The 12,847-nt window shown below is 42.4% G+C and overlaps 1 protein-coding gene across 13 annotated transcripts in view; it reads right to left on the bottom strand.

Annotated features, from left to right (window-relative positions):
* LOC18430862 (isocitrate dehydrogenase [NADP], chloroplastic/mitochondrial) overlaps positions 1-12,847 on the bottom strand; it is a 73,948-nt gene that overhangs the window by 56,790 nt on the left and 4,311 nt on the right. For 8 of the 13 annotated variants that reach the window (XR_016050804.1, XR_016050805.1, XR_016050806.1 and 5 more), the window contains one exon: positions 1,830-1,867. The exons of 2 other annotated variants lie outside the window; for them this stretch is intronic. Coding sequence is in view for 4 of the 11 variants with exons in the window: in XM_020665192.2 (XP_020520851.1) it covers positions 1,830-1,867 (38 nt within the window). In the remaining 7 variants the exon portion in view is untranslated. Of the gene's footprint in view, positions 1-1,822; positions 1,868-12,847 lie in introns of all 13 variants that reach the window. 3 more of the 13 variants (XM_088860226.1, XM_088860223.1, XM_088860227.1) reach the window with 1 other exon arrangement.

The raw sequence follows: 12,847 nt of genomic DNA, 5'->3' as shown, positions 1-12,847 counted from the left end.
TTTTGAGGTTTGATACAAAATTTCTGGAGACCAATGATAACTTACTGTTATCACACAGGTTTACCACAAAAATAATATAGAAAAGCAAATTCCCTTGCTAGAGAAAAAGTGGAGGTCCACTAGTTTGTGGACAACCTCCCCACTTTAACTGACCCAGAAACAACCAACTTCACAAGACCCCCAATTGGGTTAACTCATAACCTGACCCTGTTGACTTGACTGAGTTATGGAAGAAAACTTACAGATCTTATGTGATGTTTAGGAAACAAGAGAGAGAGACATGGGCTCTCAAGTGCTCTCAATTTGTGTGTGCTTAACAGATGTATGCACAAGGAAGGCCGGCCAGCCGACCAGCCGTGCCTTGGCTGTGGCTGTAGTTGCAGTTGGGGCCAAAAATACCTTATTTTACCTTCAAACCAGTGTTTTAAAACGCGGCCGCAACATGCAGGATGCACTGGTAGCCGCATTGCATAACATCTATACGCTTTGGTGGGATGTGCCCATATATGTATCGCATGCCACCGCATAGCACATAGCCCCGCATAGGGCGCATATGCAGCCGGCATGGGAAATGAAAAATACCCCCTCGAAAAGGGGTATTTTAGTCTTCATAGGCCCCAAAAAGGGGACGAAAGGGTTTGGAGGGGTATTAAACCCCCCAAACCACCAAAATCAGCAACATCTGTGGCCTTTAGGACATCAAATCAATAAAAAAAAAAGTGGCAGAAATTTAGTTTTCGAAATTCTTGGATATTCGTCTTGGATGATCTTTGGTTGTTGACTTGTTTATTTTGGGTGTTGATTTGACGAAGTTTTAGCAAAGTTTTGACAACAAATCAAGGGGGGCCAAGAAGAAATTGAAGTTCAATCTTCGTATACTTTTTAGTTTGTATTTTGTAACTATAAAGTTTGTAGTTGCAAATTTGTGATTATGATTGTTGAATGTTTTATGAAGTTAGTTTCAAATTTCTAGTTTCTACTTTTTGATGTCTTCTATGATCTATCAGGGGATAGTGGATACAGAATCTCCGACGGCTAATACTTTTGGAGTTAATGAATAAATTAAATACCTACTATCACATAAATCACCTCCATACTTTTTCCTATGCATTAACCTATTTTTTTAGATTTTTTCAAATTGTTTTTATATTTATTGATCGCATTAGGGTGATGCACCCACATCTAGGCCACATCGAGCCGCATCAGCCCCCCCAATGCATCAAGCGCATTCTGCGTTTTAAAACACTGCTTCAAACTATTTCTAAGAGGCCATGCCCCTCGCCCCACATGGCCTCGCAGTACATGAGAGCCCCATCATGTGGTTATAGGGCCTCTTCATGGACTAATGTGGAGAAAAAGAGACCATAACACAAATGTAATTTTGATTGAACTTGATGTTAGCCTGACCCAACCCAACTTTTATACTGGTTGAGGTTGACCAGAGCAGGTCTTGAAAAACCAGATAGGGCCTGCATGCTATGCCCCCACTTGCTTGGCACTATCATTGTGTAAGTCTCCATTAATTTGGACCATTGCTGGGATTTGAAGTATGATTTCCACAAGATTAAATGAATGTTAAAAGACAAAATTAAATGACTGATCTGTGAATCCTACAACTAAAAGGATAGTTATGAGAACAATTTTAAAAAACAATAGGAAAATGGATAAAGTTATTCTTTTTTTTTTTTTGATAAAATAGGGTCAACCACAGTATTAGCTAATCAAGTGTGTGCTTCTACTAAAAGAATGCAGGCTTTCAATTGAAATAAACATATATTTTATGATAAAATATGATAATTCTATAATTGTCCAGAATGATTACCACTAACCAGGAGTTATTGTTGCACATTTCACACCAACATTGTACCTGTAGCATTCAAACATTTATAAAGAGTTACCGATAAAACTTGGGTGACTAAAATGGAACAAGAATCAGCCATATACTTGCTTCTCTTGAAAGAAAAGAGAACACCACAAAGAAAGAAATATACATCATTGTAACATAAAAATTGCTGGTTCCAGAAACAGCAGAATAATCCCTTTGAGGACATAACCCAAAGTATGCATGTGCATACCACTATCTGACAAAAGAGACGATTCAACCTTTTTTTGAGGAGAATCTGGCAACTCTCGGCGTACATAATCTCACCCACATGCACGCATGTGTACCCCACACACATAGAGACTCCCAACTAGTTCTATTTTTTTAGTTTTTTATAACACTGACATGTAGAAATCCATGTTATTAGGACTGCACCAGCCAGTGAACCAGTGGAGTTGTGGTGGTCTGTTGGATTTGCCAAAACAAACCAATTCACTGGTCAGACCGGTCAAATTTTATATTAAATTCGATAATTAAAAAATACGAATAAAATGAAAAAAATGAAAGTAAATAAAAAATATTGAAAACTATAAAAAATCCAAAAGATAATATATATATATATATATAACCATCACTAAAAGAAAGAAGCCAAAGAAAAGGACAAGTATACAAATTAGAATATTACATAATGCATAAAATCATTAAGAAGCATTAAATTTGAAGGGCATTACACAACTAAAGTGACTCCCACATCTATAGTCCATACAAACCCCACATCATAATGGTTTCACAACCCATAAAGCAATCTAGCAAAGTAAAAAACATGGCCTTCAAAAGGTTACCTATACGACAGGTTTTGAAACTATTGATAGTAGGGAGTTAATACGCCCTACAATAACAAGATTTGCCAGTGTTAATAAAAATATTGAACCTTTGATAAAGTTCTTGACGATAAAGGAAAGTGATACATGGCCAGCCATTGGGAATGTATGTGACGATGGAGAGGGAAAAGGGTACCATCACTGGACATTCAAAGGAATAGGGCCCCAATATGAGAAGTTCTTAAAAGATTATTGACATGAGGTTGGATGTTAGTTACAAGGATCATGTACTTTGGTAGGCAATCCCGTCTAGGATCTTGATTTCATAGTTCCCAGAATGGATCTCTCAAGGATATCGATTTTTAAATTTTGGGATCTTGATTCCCATTGTTAGGGATTTCTATACCTGCAATTAGGGATCTTGATCAACCCACATGTTGGTGCCCAAATAAAGAGAGATGGCACAAACCGAGTAGCTTGAGCTGGGTTTTAGCAAAGAAGGAAACAGAGAAGATCCAGAAATAGAGAAAGATTAAGCAGTCAGAGGTAAAACGAGCACTTGCTGCTCTAGGATTTTGAATAATATTCATAGCATAATCATCCATTATGCTTGAGCATATCCTTTATATAACAAACCTAAACAAGATTTAATCCTGGCCATCCGTCTAATCTAATCATGGTCATTCATTATAAAAGACTTTAAGAGAATAAAAAGGCATTAAAAACTCTAGAAATTACTACTTATGCCCCTAAGTAAACAAAATGACTCAAATAATAAATAAAAGACAAAAGGACAGATCCAATAACTGTTTTGCACTTCTGTGATTCCTCTTGTACACTTTAAGCTTAGCTCTCTTAGCTAGACACTCGAGCACTATTCATCTGTTGTTTTTCTTTTTTGTCATCTTCCTCGCCTTGCCATTAGGCGCACGAGTTTTTAGCACCTGATGCATCGGCTGCCATGTACTCATTTTTTAATAAGCAATTTTTGCTTGCACCTGACAATTTTTATAAAGAGCACCGGCTTGGGGGCTGTTTGATACTCACTTCTACCAGTCTACTTCCGCATCAAATTGAGAACAAAAAGTGGTTGTAGATCAATTTTATATTGTTCTTACCTTATCTACATCTTCCAAAACATTTTTCATTTTCCCAATGTCCTCAAACCTCGTTTCAATGCCATGCGCCACACAACATCCAATAAATTTTTTTTTGTTAGAGTGGGGACAGGGGGTGGGGGGCTAATCCTTTCCCTTTCTTTTTTTGTTTTTCTTTTTTTTTTTTGCTTTTGAATGCTAACATGGAACCTCGGTAGGAACGGATTCTAAGGGTCATTTATGGCATCCTGTCACCTTGACCAATTCCCTTCAGTGCATAGTTGACAATTTCCCTCCATGTGCATAGTTGATTGCGCTGTTTGTGATAAAATGGACAACATTGCGCTGCCCACATCCTCAACCATGATGGAGATCAGAACACAAGTAGCCACGAGTATTTTCTATAGTAGCGACAGATTCCTCCTAATTTTTTCTCATATTTGGAGGATGAAAACCCTAGGAGGGTTTCTAAGAAGAACAAGAAGAGCACGAAATAGTTTTGGTGTTTTTTTGTAGTTTTTAAGGCTATTTCAGACGTTTTTATTTATTTATTTATTATTGGACCAGTTAGGGACTTTTGAGTTCTTTTAATTAAAGTTAGGGAGTTTAATTTCAAGTTATATTTAAGTTAGGACCTTTTGGTCAAAAGTTAAATTGTAAGGACAAATATTGTCCAAAACAATAATTTTTCAATATAAACAAGAGCATGGATGGGCTGGAGTGTCATTCATATATTCTTCTTAAGAAAAGAAGTACTTCATATCGTAAAAGAAGCCTAAGGATTGATCCCTAAGTGGGAGTAAACCCTATGGAATCTCCAAAATTGTGTGCTTCTTACTGATTTTTCTTGGTTTGTTCAAGTTTTCCTACATCAAGTGGTATCAGAGCATGGTTCGAGGACTGTTGGAGATTGCGAGGGCTTGTCGTGGAGGTCTTAGTCGTAGGGATGTCGATCTGAACCGACTGTGCAAGGAAATCAACAACTTGACGAAGAAGGTTACAAAGCTATTGTGGCTCAAATGGTGCTAGCAACAAAGTGCCCTAAACGAAGAGGAATCTACATGGATAGATCCAAATCGTGAGGTTTTTATGGAGAATGGCATGAATCAGAGTCCGACTTAGAGTTGGAGCGGAATGATGAAGCTACCTTCAACCACCTGTTCTATGCATGTGCTCCGCTTGGGAGCCTCATGCTCGAGAGAACAAATCATGGGATTTAGTTGATCTACATGATTTGAAGGAGAAGAGGTTGATCTTGGTGTAGGTCATATTGAAAGTCAAAAGGTTGTCGATTGGGATCTGCCACCAATTTTCGATACATACTTAGATGATGAACATGATTTTAAAAGAGATCTAATCTCTGACGGTGATCAAGATTTCGTGGGTGAACCGATCATTGACGAAGAAAAAGATGAAGATCTGGAACATTTAGGAGATTTAGGGCACTGAAATCAGAGTAGCGCAGTGGAAGTGTGGTAGACTCAGACTCTGCAAATTGTGACCCTGATTTTAGAAAGTGATCAACTAGATGTTGAGAAAACCTCCAAAGGACATGATTTCCAATGGGAGTTCACAAATAACTGAATTTGATAAATTTGCATGGATTCCTCATAATCCATATCAGGACATAATTCTTGAGGAATTTTTTTTTACCTCGAATAATATTTGAGCCGACAAAGAAAAAGACAGTCAAAGAAGGTGGTTTTGATGTTGAATTCATCTTAACACACTTCAAAACTCAAGGACAAGTTTTCTCCAACAAGGGAAGAATGATGGTGGGCAAAAGTCTTCTTATTTTGTATTGTTATTCAATTTCAATGATGTATATTGTAGTTCTAGTTTTAGCGTTTATTTCTAGGATTTTTAAGATTTCTAGGGTTTTTATTTATTTATTTATTTATTTATTTTGATAAAGTTAACTGTATCGCTATAAATATTTTACATGGATTGTTTGAACCAAGAATCCCTCCATGCTAGGACTCTCCGTAAAAATTAGGTCTACCGACCCTATACAAAATGATTGTATGCATTTGTTCAATGTTATACAAAATATAAAATGAGATTACAAAAAATGGGCTTATAGTATTGCCCCTTTACACCAGCAGTCTGTGATCTTAAGCAAGCAAAAAACCAAGCCACACAGTATTACATCGTGGTCCCTTTGTGGTCCGGATCGAAGATAGAGGCTTCACTCAGAGCCCTGGCCCCATCCTTTGCCAGGAGATCGGTTAGCTCGTTTGACGTCCTCAAGGTATGCGTCCATGAGACGTTTATATCCCTGCAAATATCAGCGATCTCGTCAAAGATGAAAGAAGGATACCATGGAGTAGAGGAAGTCCCTCTTGCCCATGATATTATATTTGTAGCGTCTCCCTCCACTATTTGGTTTTGCCCCCATGATCGGTTGAAGCCCTTGATGCCCAAAAGAATGGCCATAGCTTCAGTGTGCTGAGAATCTTGAATGCCAAGGTATTTAGAGTAGGTGAACAAAATTGTGCGATTTTGGTCTCTGAAAACTCCTCCTGCTCCGACATGACCAGGTTTTCCCATGGAACAACCATCAAAGTTAAGTTTGATTGTTCCTTGTGGGGGAGATTGCCAGTTGTGGGAACTCTTTCTCTTGTGAGGACAATGGCGCATGATGTTTCTCCAATGACTTAAAAAGTGTTCGCTGTGATCCCTGGAAAGGTTTGGTGGTTGGTTGCCCAAAAAATTATTAAGGAAGTAATTTTGTGGAGTAAGGTTGGACCTTCAGTAACATTTCCTTGGAATCTCCTGGAATTTCTTTCTTTCCAGATATTCCAAATTGTGGCTGCTACCTCTGCCTCCCAAAGTGATCGTCCTGCCTTGGACCAGTATGTGGCAGGTTAATAGGATAGGAGTTCCATGACAGTTGATGGCATTACCTATTGGACTGCGCAAAGCTGCAATATATGACCCCAAATGTCATGGGCCATATTGCAATGAATGAAAATATGTGAGTTTAATTCTTTTTCGCATTGACATAAAACACTTCTATTGGGGATGAGAATGCCTCTTTTTTGGAGCTGATCCACTATAAGGGCCCTTTGCAAGCCCGCAATCCAATTAAAGAACTTCAGTCTGGGGGGTGCAATGGTGAACCACACCGTTGATAAAACCAAGGAGGGATTGTGTGGAAAAGTGGGTGGCTGAATAAGTTTTTTGTAAAAGGATGCAACCGAGAACATACCAGAGGATGTGAAAGACCCTATTAACATGTCCATCCCTTGTATTACTATGCAGGAGGAGTGAAGGGTTGCTGACAGGGAGAGAAAGTGTAGTGTTTCCTCATCAGTTAGGTTCCTTCTGAATGAGGGATCCCACTCCCTTCGATTTCCCACCACTGCAATATCTTCTACGACTATCAATTCTTTGTTTGAAGCAATGTGGTAAAGGGAGGGATTGAGGTCCCTTAGGGGAGTGTGTCCGAGCCAGATATCCGACCAGAATCGCACTCTTGTTTCCTCCCTTGGATGGGATCGAATGAAGTTCTTGAAGAGGGAGTGGGCAGATAAGAAGGATTTCCACACTCTTGAGGCATTGTTGCAATTCCTTGGTTCTGGCACCCATGTCCCTTTGGGGATCTTGTCTTTGCTCCACAAGACCTATGCCCATAGAAAATCAGTCTGGGTAGCCAGCCACCACCACCATTTACCTAGAAGAGCCTGGTTATGTTTTCTTAGGATTTTGATCTCGAGGCCTCCCTGTTGTCTTAGTAGGCAAACTTTATCCCAAGAGATTAAAGTGGAACTTTGATCTCTCTGCTTGGCCCGACCATAGGAAGTTTCTCATAAGTTGTTCCACTCGGTTAGTCACAGAAATTGGCATTTGGAAAAGTGACATAAGGTAGACCGGAGCGTTGGCTAAGGTTGCTTTGATCAGCGTGGTACAGCCTGCCTGGGAAAGGAATCTTCCTTTCCACCCCGCCAGTCGCCGATCGACCTTGTCTATGATATGAGACCATTGTCTCTTTTTCGGTCTTCCAAGGCCTAAAGGTAAGCCTAGGTCCAACGTTGGGAGGTCCTCCACTTTGCACTTCCACGATGGAATAAGTGCCTGGATATCTCCGCTAGAGATCACAACCCCCATCATCTTAGATTTCTCCATGTTGACTTTGAAACCTGCAGCCTCTTGAAAACATTTGAGGTACAATCTCAAATTTTCAACTTCTTGGGAGGAGGCATCTAAGAAGACAAGTGTGTTATCTGCATACTGCGAGTGGGACACAACTGCGCCACGAGTAGAGGTCTTGAAGCCCAAAAGGAGACCAGCATGGTAGAGACGGGATATGGAGCAACTAAACACTTCTGCTGCAATGGTAAAGAGGAGGGGAGAAAGAGGATCCCCTTGACGTATCCCCCTCGAAGAAGGGAAAAAACCTTTTGGGGAACCATTTATGAGGATCGAAAAGTGAGGGTTACATAGACACCCTCTCATCCAAATCCTCCACCGATTTCGAAACCCCATTCTTCTCATGACCTCTTCCAAGAGAGACCAATCTACGTGGTCGTAAGCCTTCTCCTAATCAATCTTGAAAATGAGACCCAGCTTTTAGACATGTGCCTAGAGTGGATACTCTCATGAGCTAGTAAAGCTCCATCTAGGATTTGTCTGTCTTTGATGAAGGCCGATTTGGATTGAGAGATAAGAGAGGGGAGTGCCTGTTGTAACCTTGTGGCCAGCACTTTGGCCAAGATTTTGTAAGAGGAGTTGAGCAGGCTTATAGGGCGAAAGTCCTTAAGCCCCTCAGCTCCCCCCACCTTCGGTTTCAGGGCAATAGAGGTGGCGTTGATGGCCAGTGTAAGACCCCCCTATGGCCGAAAGGTTTCCCAGAAGATTTTAAACGGAGCTATGGGGAAACTGCCGGGGCCAGAAGCTTTATCCATACCTAAATCTTCTATGGCTTGTAGAATTTCCTCTTCAAAAAAAGGCCACTCCAGCCACATAGCCTTGGCTTCCATAAGAGAAAGGAAACCTAAGTCCACCATTACAGGTCTAGGACCTGAACAGGCTGAGTAGAGAGCCTGGAAGTAGTTAATGATCACCTATTCAATCTCGTCCGACCGAAACCGATAACTGTTGTTGACTTTGATAGTCAAAATGGTGTTGTGTCTACTGCGACAGTTAGCTATCCGATGGAAGAATCGTGTATTCTGGTCACCCACTATGAGCCAGTTCACTCTAGATCTCTGGAACCAGTAGAGTTCTTATTTTTTTAGAGAGGAGAAATATTCCATCTTTTTCTGGGTTCTCAGGTGAAGCTCAACCTCTGTCAAAGGGCGAGACTCCTCGATACTATCTAAATCCAGAATGGATTTGAGGAGAGATTCCTTAATTTGGCCATAATTCCTTGGACTAGAATTATGCCACCTCCTCAAGGAAGCTTTGAAGAGTTGGATTTTGGTTTGGAGCCTATACCCTGCTCTTCCCGAGACCTGGCTAGAGAAAGAATTCCACCAGGCTGGAATGAGAGTGAGTAAAGACTTTTCTTCAACCCAAGCTAATTCAAAACAGAAAGGTTTAGGACCTCTACTAAGAGCTTGAGTATCGAGAAGAATAGGGCAATGATCTGAAGTGGGTTTGGGTAAGGCCAAGGCATGGGATTCTGTAAAGGTTTCCTCCCAGTGAACAGAAAGAAGGAATCTATCAAGTTTGGATAGGGAAGGTTGGCGGGAGTGGTTGGACAAAGTATAGCGGCTACCCTGAAGAGGTATATCTAGGAATTCAAGATGAAATCCGAGAAATTGTTCATACCCTGTGAGATGGAGAGGTTAGAGTTTCTCTCATGAGACCATCTAGTTATATTGAAATCCCCTCCTAGACACCAGACGGGATGGGGTAGGGTAGTCAAAGTGTCCAACTCCACCCATCGACGAGGTCTAAGGGCAGTAGAGCATGGACCGTAGATAGCTGAAAATTTCCACGGTAACCCGTCGAAGACACGTGAAAGGAGTATGGTAACAACGAAGACCCCAATGTGGGAGGAGAAAAGAAGATGTTCAGAAGCGTTCCAGACAACCCAAATGCCCCCTGAAGCCCCTTCTGCCGGTAGTGCAACCCATTGACATGGTCGTCTACCCCATACCTGGTGAATTTGTAGAAGGGTGGGCTCTGGTAGCCTGGTTTCATTAAGGGCTAGGACAGCCGGAAGGTGTTTGGACGTCAAGTCCTTCACTGCGTCCCTCTTTGAAGATTGTCCCAATCCTCTTATTTTCCAGGAAATAATCTTAATTGCTTAGGGTTTTGAAGAGGAGGGAGGTGCCAGTCTGGGCGATCTCCTCGAAAAGGACGGAGAGGCAGTAGTAGGGGGGGTGAGCAGCTAGGGAGACATCATAAGAGACAGAAGAGAAGAGGCAGAGGAGTTCTCTATGACCTTTGATACTCACCTTCATGCGACTCTGAGCATCCAATTGGAGGAAAAGATGAACAGGATCTTCAGAGCCATCGCAATGGAAGACCATAACTCCAAAGATTTCTTGCATTCTGGTCCTATCCATGTCGTTCCCATCCCCGTCAACCCCCTTGACCGTACCCGAAGGGGAAGAGATGGGTGTATCCTTATCTTCATCTCATCGTCTTGTTGTATTCCATCCCTGTCGACCCTCTCAGCCCCGAAGACCGTCGAGAGGGCAGAGATGGAGGTGGTTGGTTCCTCGGTCAACCTCGAGCGCTGATCAAGGACTGATGGGTAGAGGTCAAGGGGAAGGTTAGGAAGTGGTTCAAAAGGGCAGGGCAGCGAGGCTAAGAAAGAACAAGGAGGAGCTGAGGGGGCGGAGCTAGCAGAAATCATAATCGAGGGAGAACGGAGAGAAGACGGAGGTCAAGAGGGTCTAGCAAGGGGTAAAGAGGGAGAAGACGAGCGGAAGGCATTGACAAGAGGGAGGGGGAAAAGGGCTTAGCACGCTAATCATGGGACGCCGTCGAAAAGGAGGGGTTACGAGGACATGGTAAGCAGAGCCAAGCGAGAGAGGGGAGGACAGGGTCGCCGAGAAGGGAGAGCAGGGTAAAGAAAGGAATTAGCAGTATTCAGTGTCGATCAAGGTAGAAGACGGTCCCAGGTACAAAGAAGGCTGATTGAAATGGATAACCCTGATCCTGCTCATTTGGACCAGATAGGGGGAGAGGTAGAGGTGATGATGAGGGCACGATTTAGAGGGTGAAAGAAGCCGGGAAGGTGGCCGGGCAACGGAAGCACTCTTTGTCGTAGAAGAGGGAGGCCGACGAAGTCCCCTCCTTCCAAGGCCCTTGCGAGTCAACGCCTATTGGAGGGCCCGCAGTACGTTTGGTCCCTCGAGGCCGAGTATGAGCCCGAACCAACGGACCTGCCTTGCGCGACTGATGGCAACGCCACCTGTGGTGGCGGTGCTTCCGTTTGACTACTGTCCAAGCCAAGGTAGGGGGCCCTTGAGGCTACGAATAGACCAACTGGTTGAAAATATGCGGAGAGGGGGGAGAAGCCGATGACCGCGACAGAGACACCTGGAAGTAGGCGTCGTCGACCTCCAACCAACGCAAGAAGGAATGAAGTTGGTGCCCAACACCTCTAACAGAAGTTGCATGGAACCAAGAGGAAGAGTCTCAAGTGATTTCCAATGAATCGAAACTAGAGTACCACACAACTCAACCACTTTCCTGAAAGTGGATGGAGACCACACATGAAGGGCAACATGGTCAAGGGTGAGCCAGACTCACTGCTTCCTAAAAACTCTTTCTTTCAAGGACCACACTCTCAGCTTGCACGAAGCACCTTTGAAGATAGCGGAAGGCAGCTCTTATAAGGCCCTCAAGGCAATGTCAAGGGATGAGAAGGAGAAGAGATAATCACTTCCCCCCAGGTGCGCTTTACCCAACCCTCTATCCCTCTGACATCAAAGTGTTTGGGATGAAAACTTCCCACCAAACTCGAGGCTAATTTGTTTGCTAGAAGCTTTGACTCATAAGAGGTAGAAACAATACAAGGTAGAAAGGGAAGGGAGCGATGGTCGGGGTCTTACAAGTCGGGGGTGGATCAGTGGAAGTGTCCTTTGGTTTGGTACCTGAGGCTACACTTGGGCGTAAGAAGCTTTGGGAGGCAACTTGGTCGGATCCGATCGAATGTCGTCTTCCCTGGGAGAAGGGTGAGGGCCGCCTAGACGAGAATGCTAACGCCTCGAAAGAAGATAGCGAGAAGAGGGGTAGAGGTCGTAGATCTGCTCCCAATCAAATTGCCAGGAGGAAAAGTGAGAGGAGAGGGAGCGAAGAGGGCGTAGGGGGCAGAGCAAACGCAAAGGATGGTGATGATGAGGACCCATCCAGGTGAACCTGATTCATGGGAAACCTGACAAACTGAAAAAGGTTCTTCCGACAAACGCTTTTTTAATAGAAAGAACCATGTGACACAAAAGTATTCTTTTTGAGAACCTTGCTCTTGGAGCCTGAGATCTAAGACCTAGCTGCATCACAAATTAGAGGGAAAACCAGGAGAAACCATGAAGACGGAGGTCATGTTATAGTGTTGAACACCATGAGAGAGAGAGAGAGAGGGAGAGAGGCGTGGGTGAGAGAGAAGATAGAGGCATGGGGGAGAGAGGAGTTAGAGAAAGAAAGATCCCTTTATTTTTTTATTTTTTTATTTACTATTCACAAATACTATTCATGTAGTGTTTTAGCTACTGTTCACATGTTAGTATTCATGCATTACTGTTCACATGTTACTGTGCACGTGTTACCTTCAGGTGTTACTATTCACATGATACTATTCATATGTTAGTATTCATGCATTACTGTTCACAGGGCATCTTTTCGAATTTCGGTATTGGTTTAGGGGTATTTTAGAGTATCAAATATTTACTTGAATCTCAAGTTAAATTAGGGTTACATAGGTTTATAAAAGGTTGGATGTCATAGTTTAAGGGAGATGCTATTTGGAATAAATTTTATTTTATGAAAGAAGAAAGTCTTCTACTCTTGGTTTGATTTACAGCCATGTTCTTTCTCTCTTCTTGTTGATTTTACTATTTAGGAGAACAGTGGATTCAAATTTAGGAGAACAGTGGATTCAAATTCTCATCTTTCCTTCTTGCATCAAACCACCTTGCAGGATGAAC

The sequence above is a fragment of the Amborella trichopoda genome, chromosome 3 (assembly GCF_054954075.1).
Source record: "Amborella trichopoda isolate Santa Cruz 75 chromosome 3, AtrichopodaSantaCruz75HAP2 v2.0, whole genome shotgun sequence".
Classification (NCBI taxonomy): domain Eukaryota; kingdom Viridiplantae; phylum Streptophyta; class Magnoliopsida; order Amborellales; family Amborellaceae; genus Amborella; species Amborella trichopoda.
This window is presented reverse-complemented; position numbering and strand designations above follow the sequence as displayed.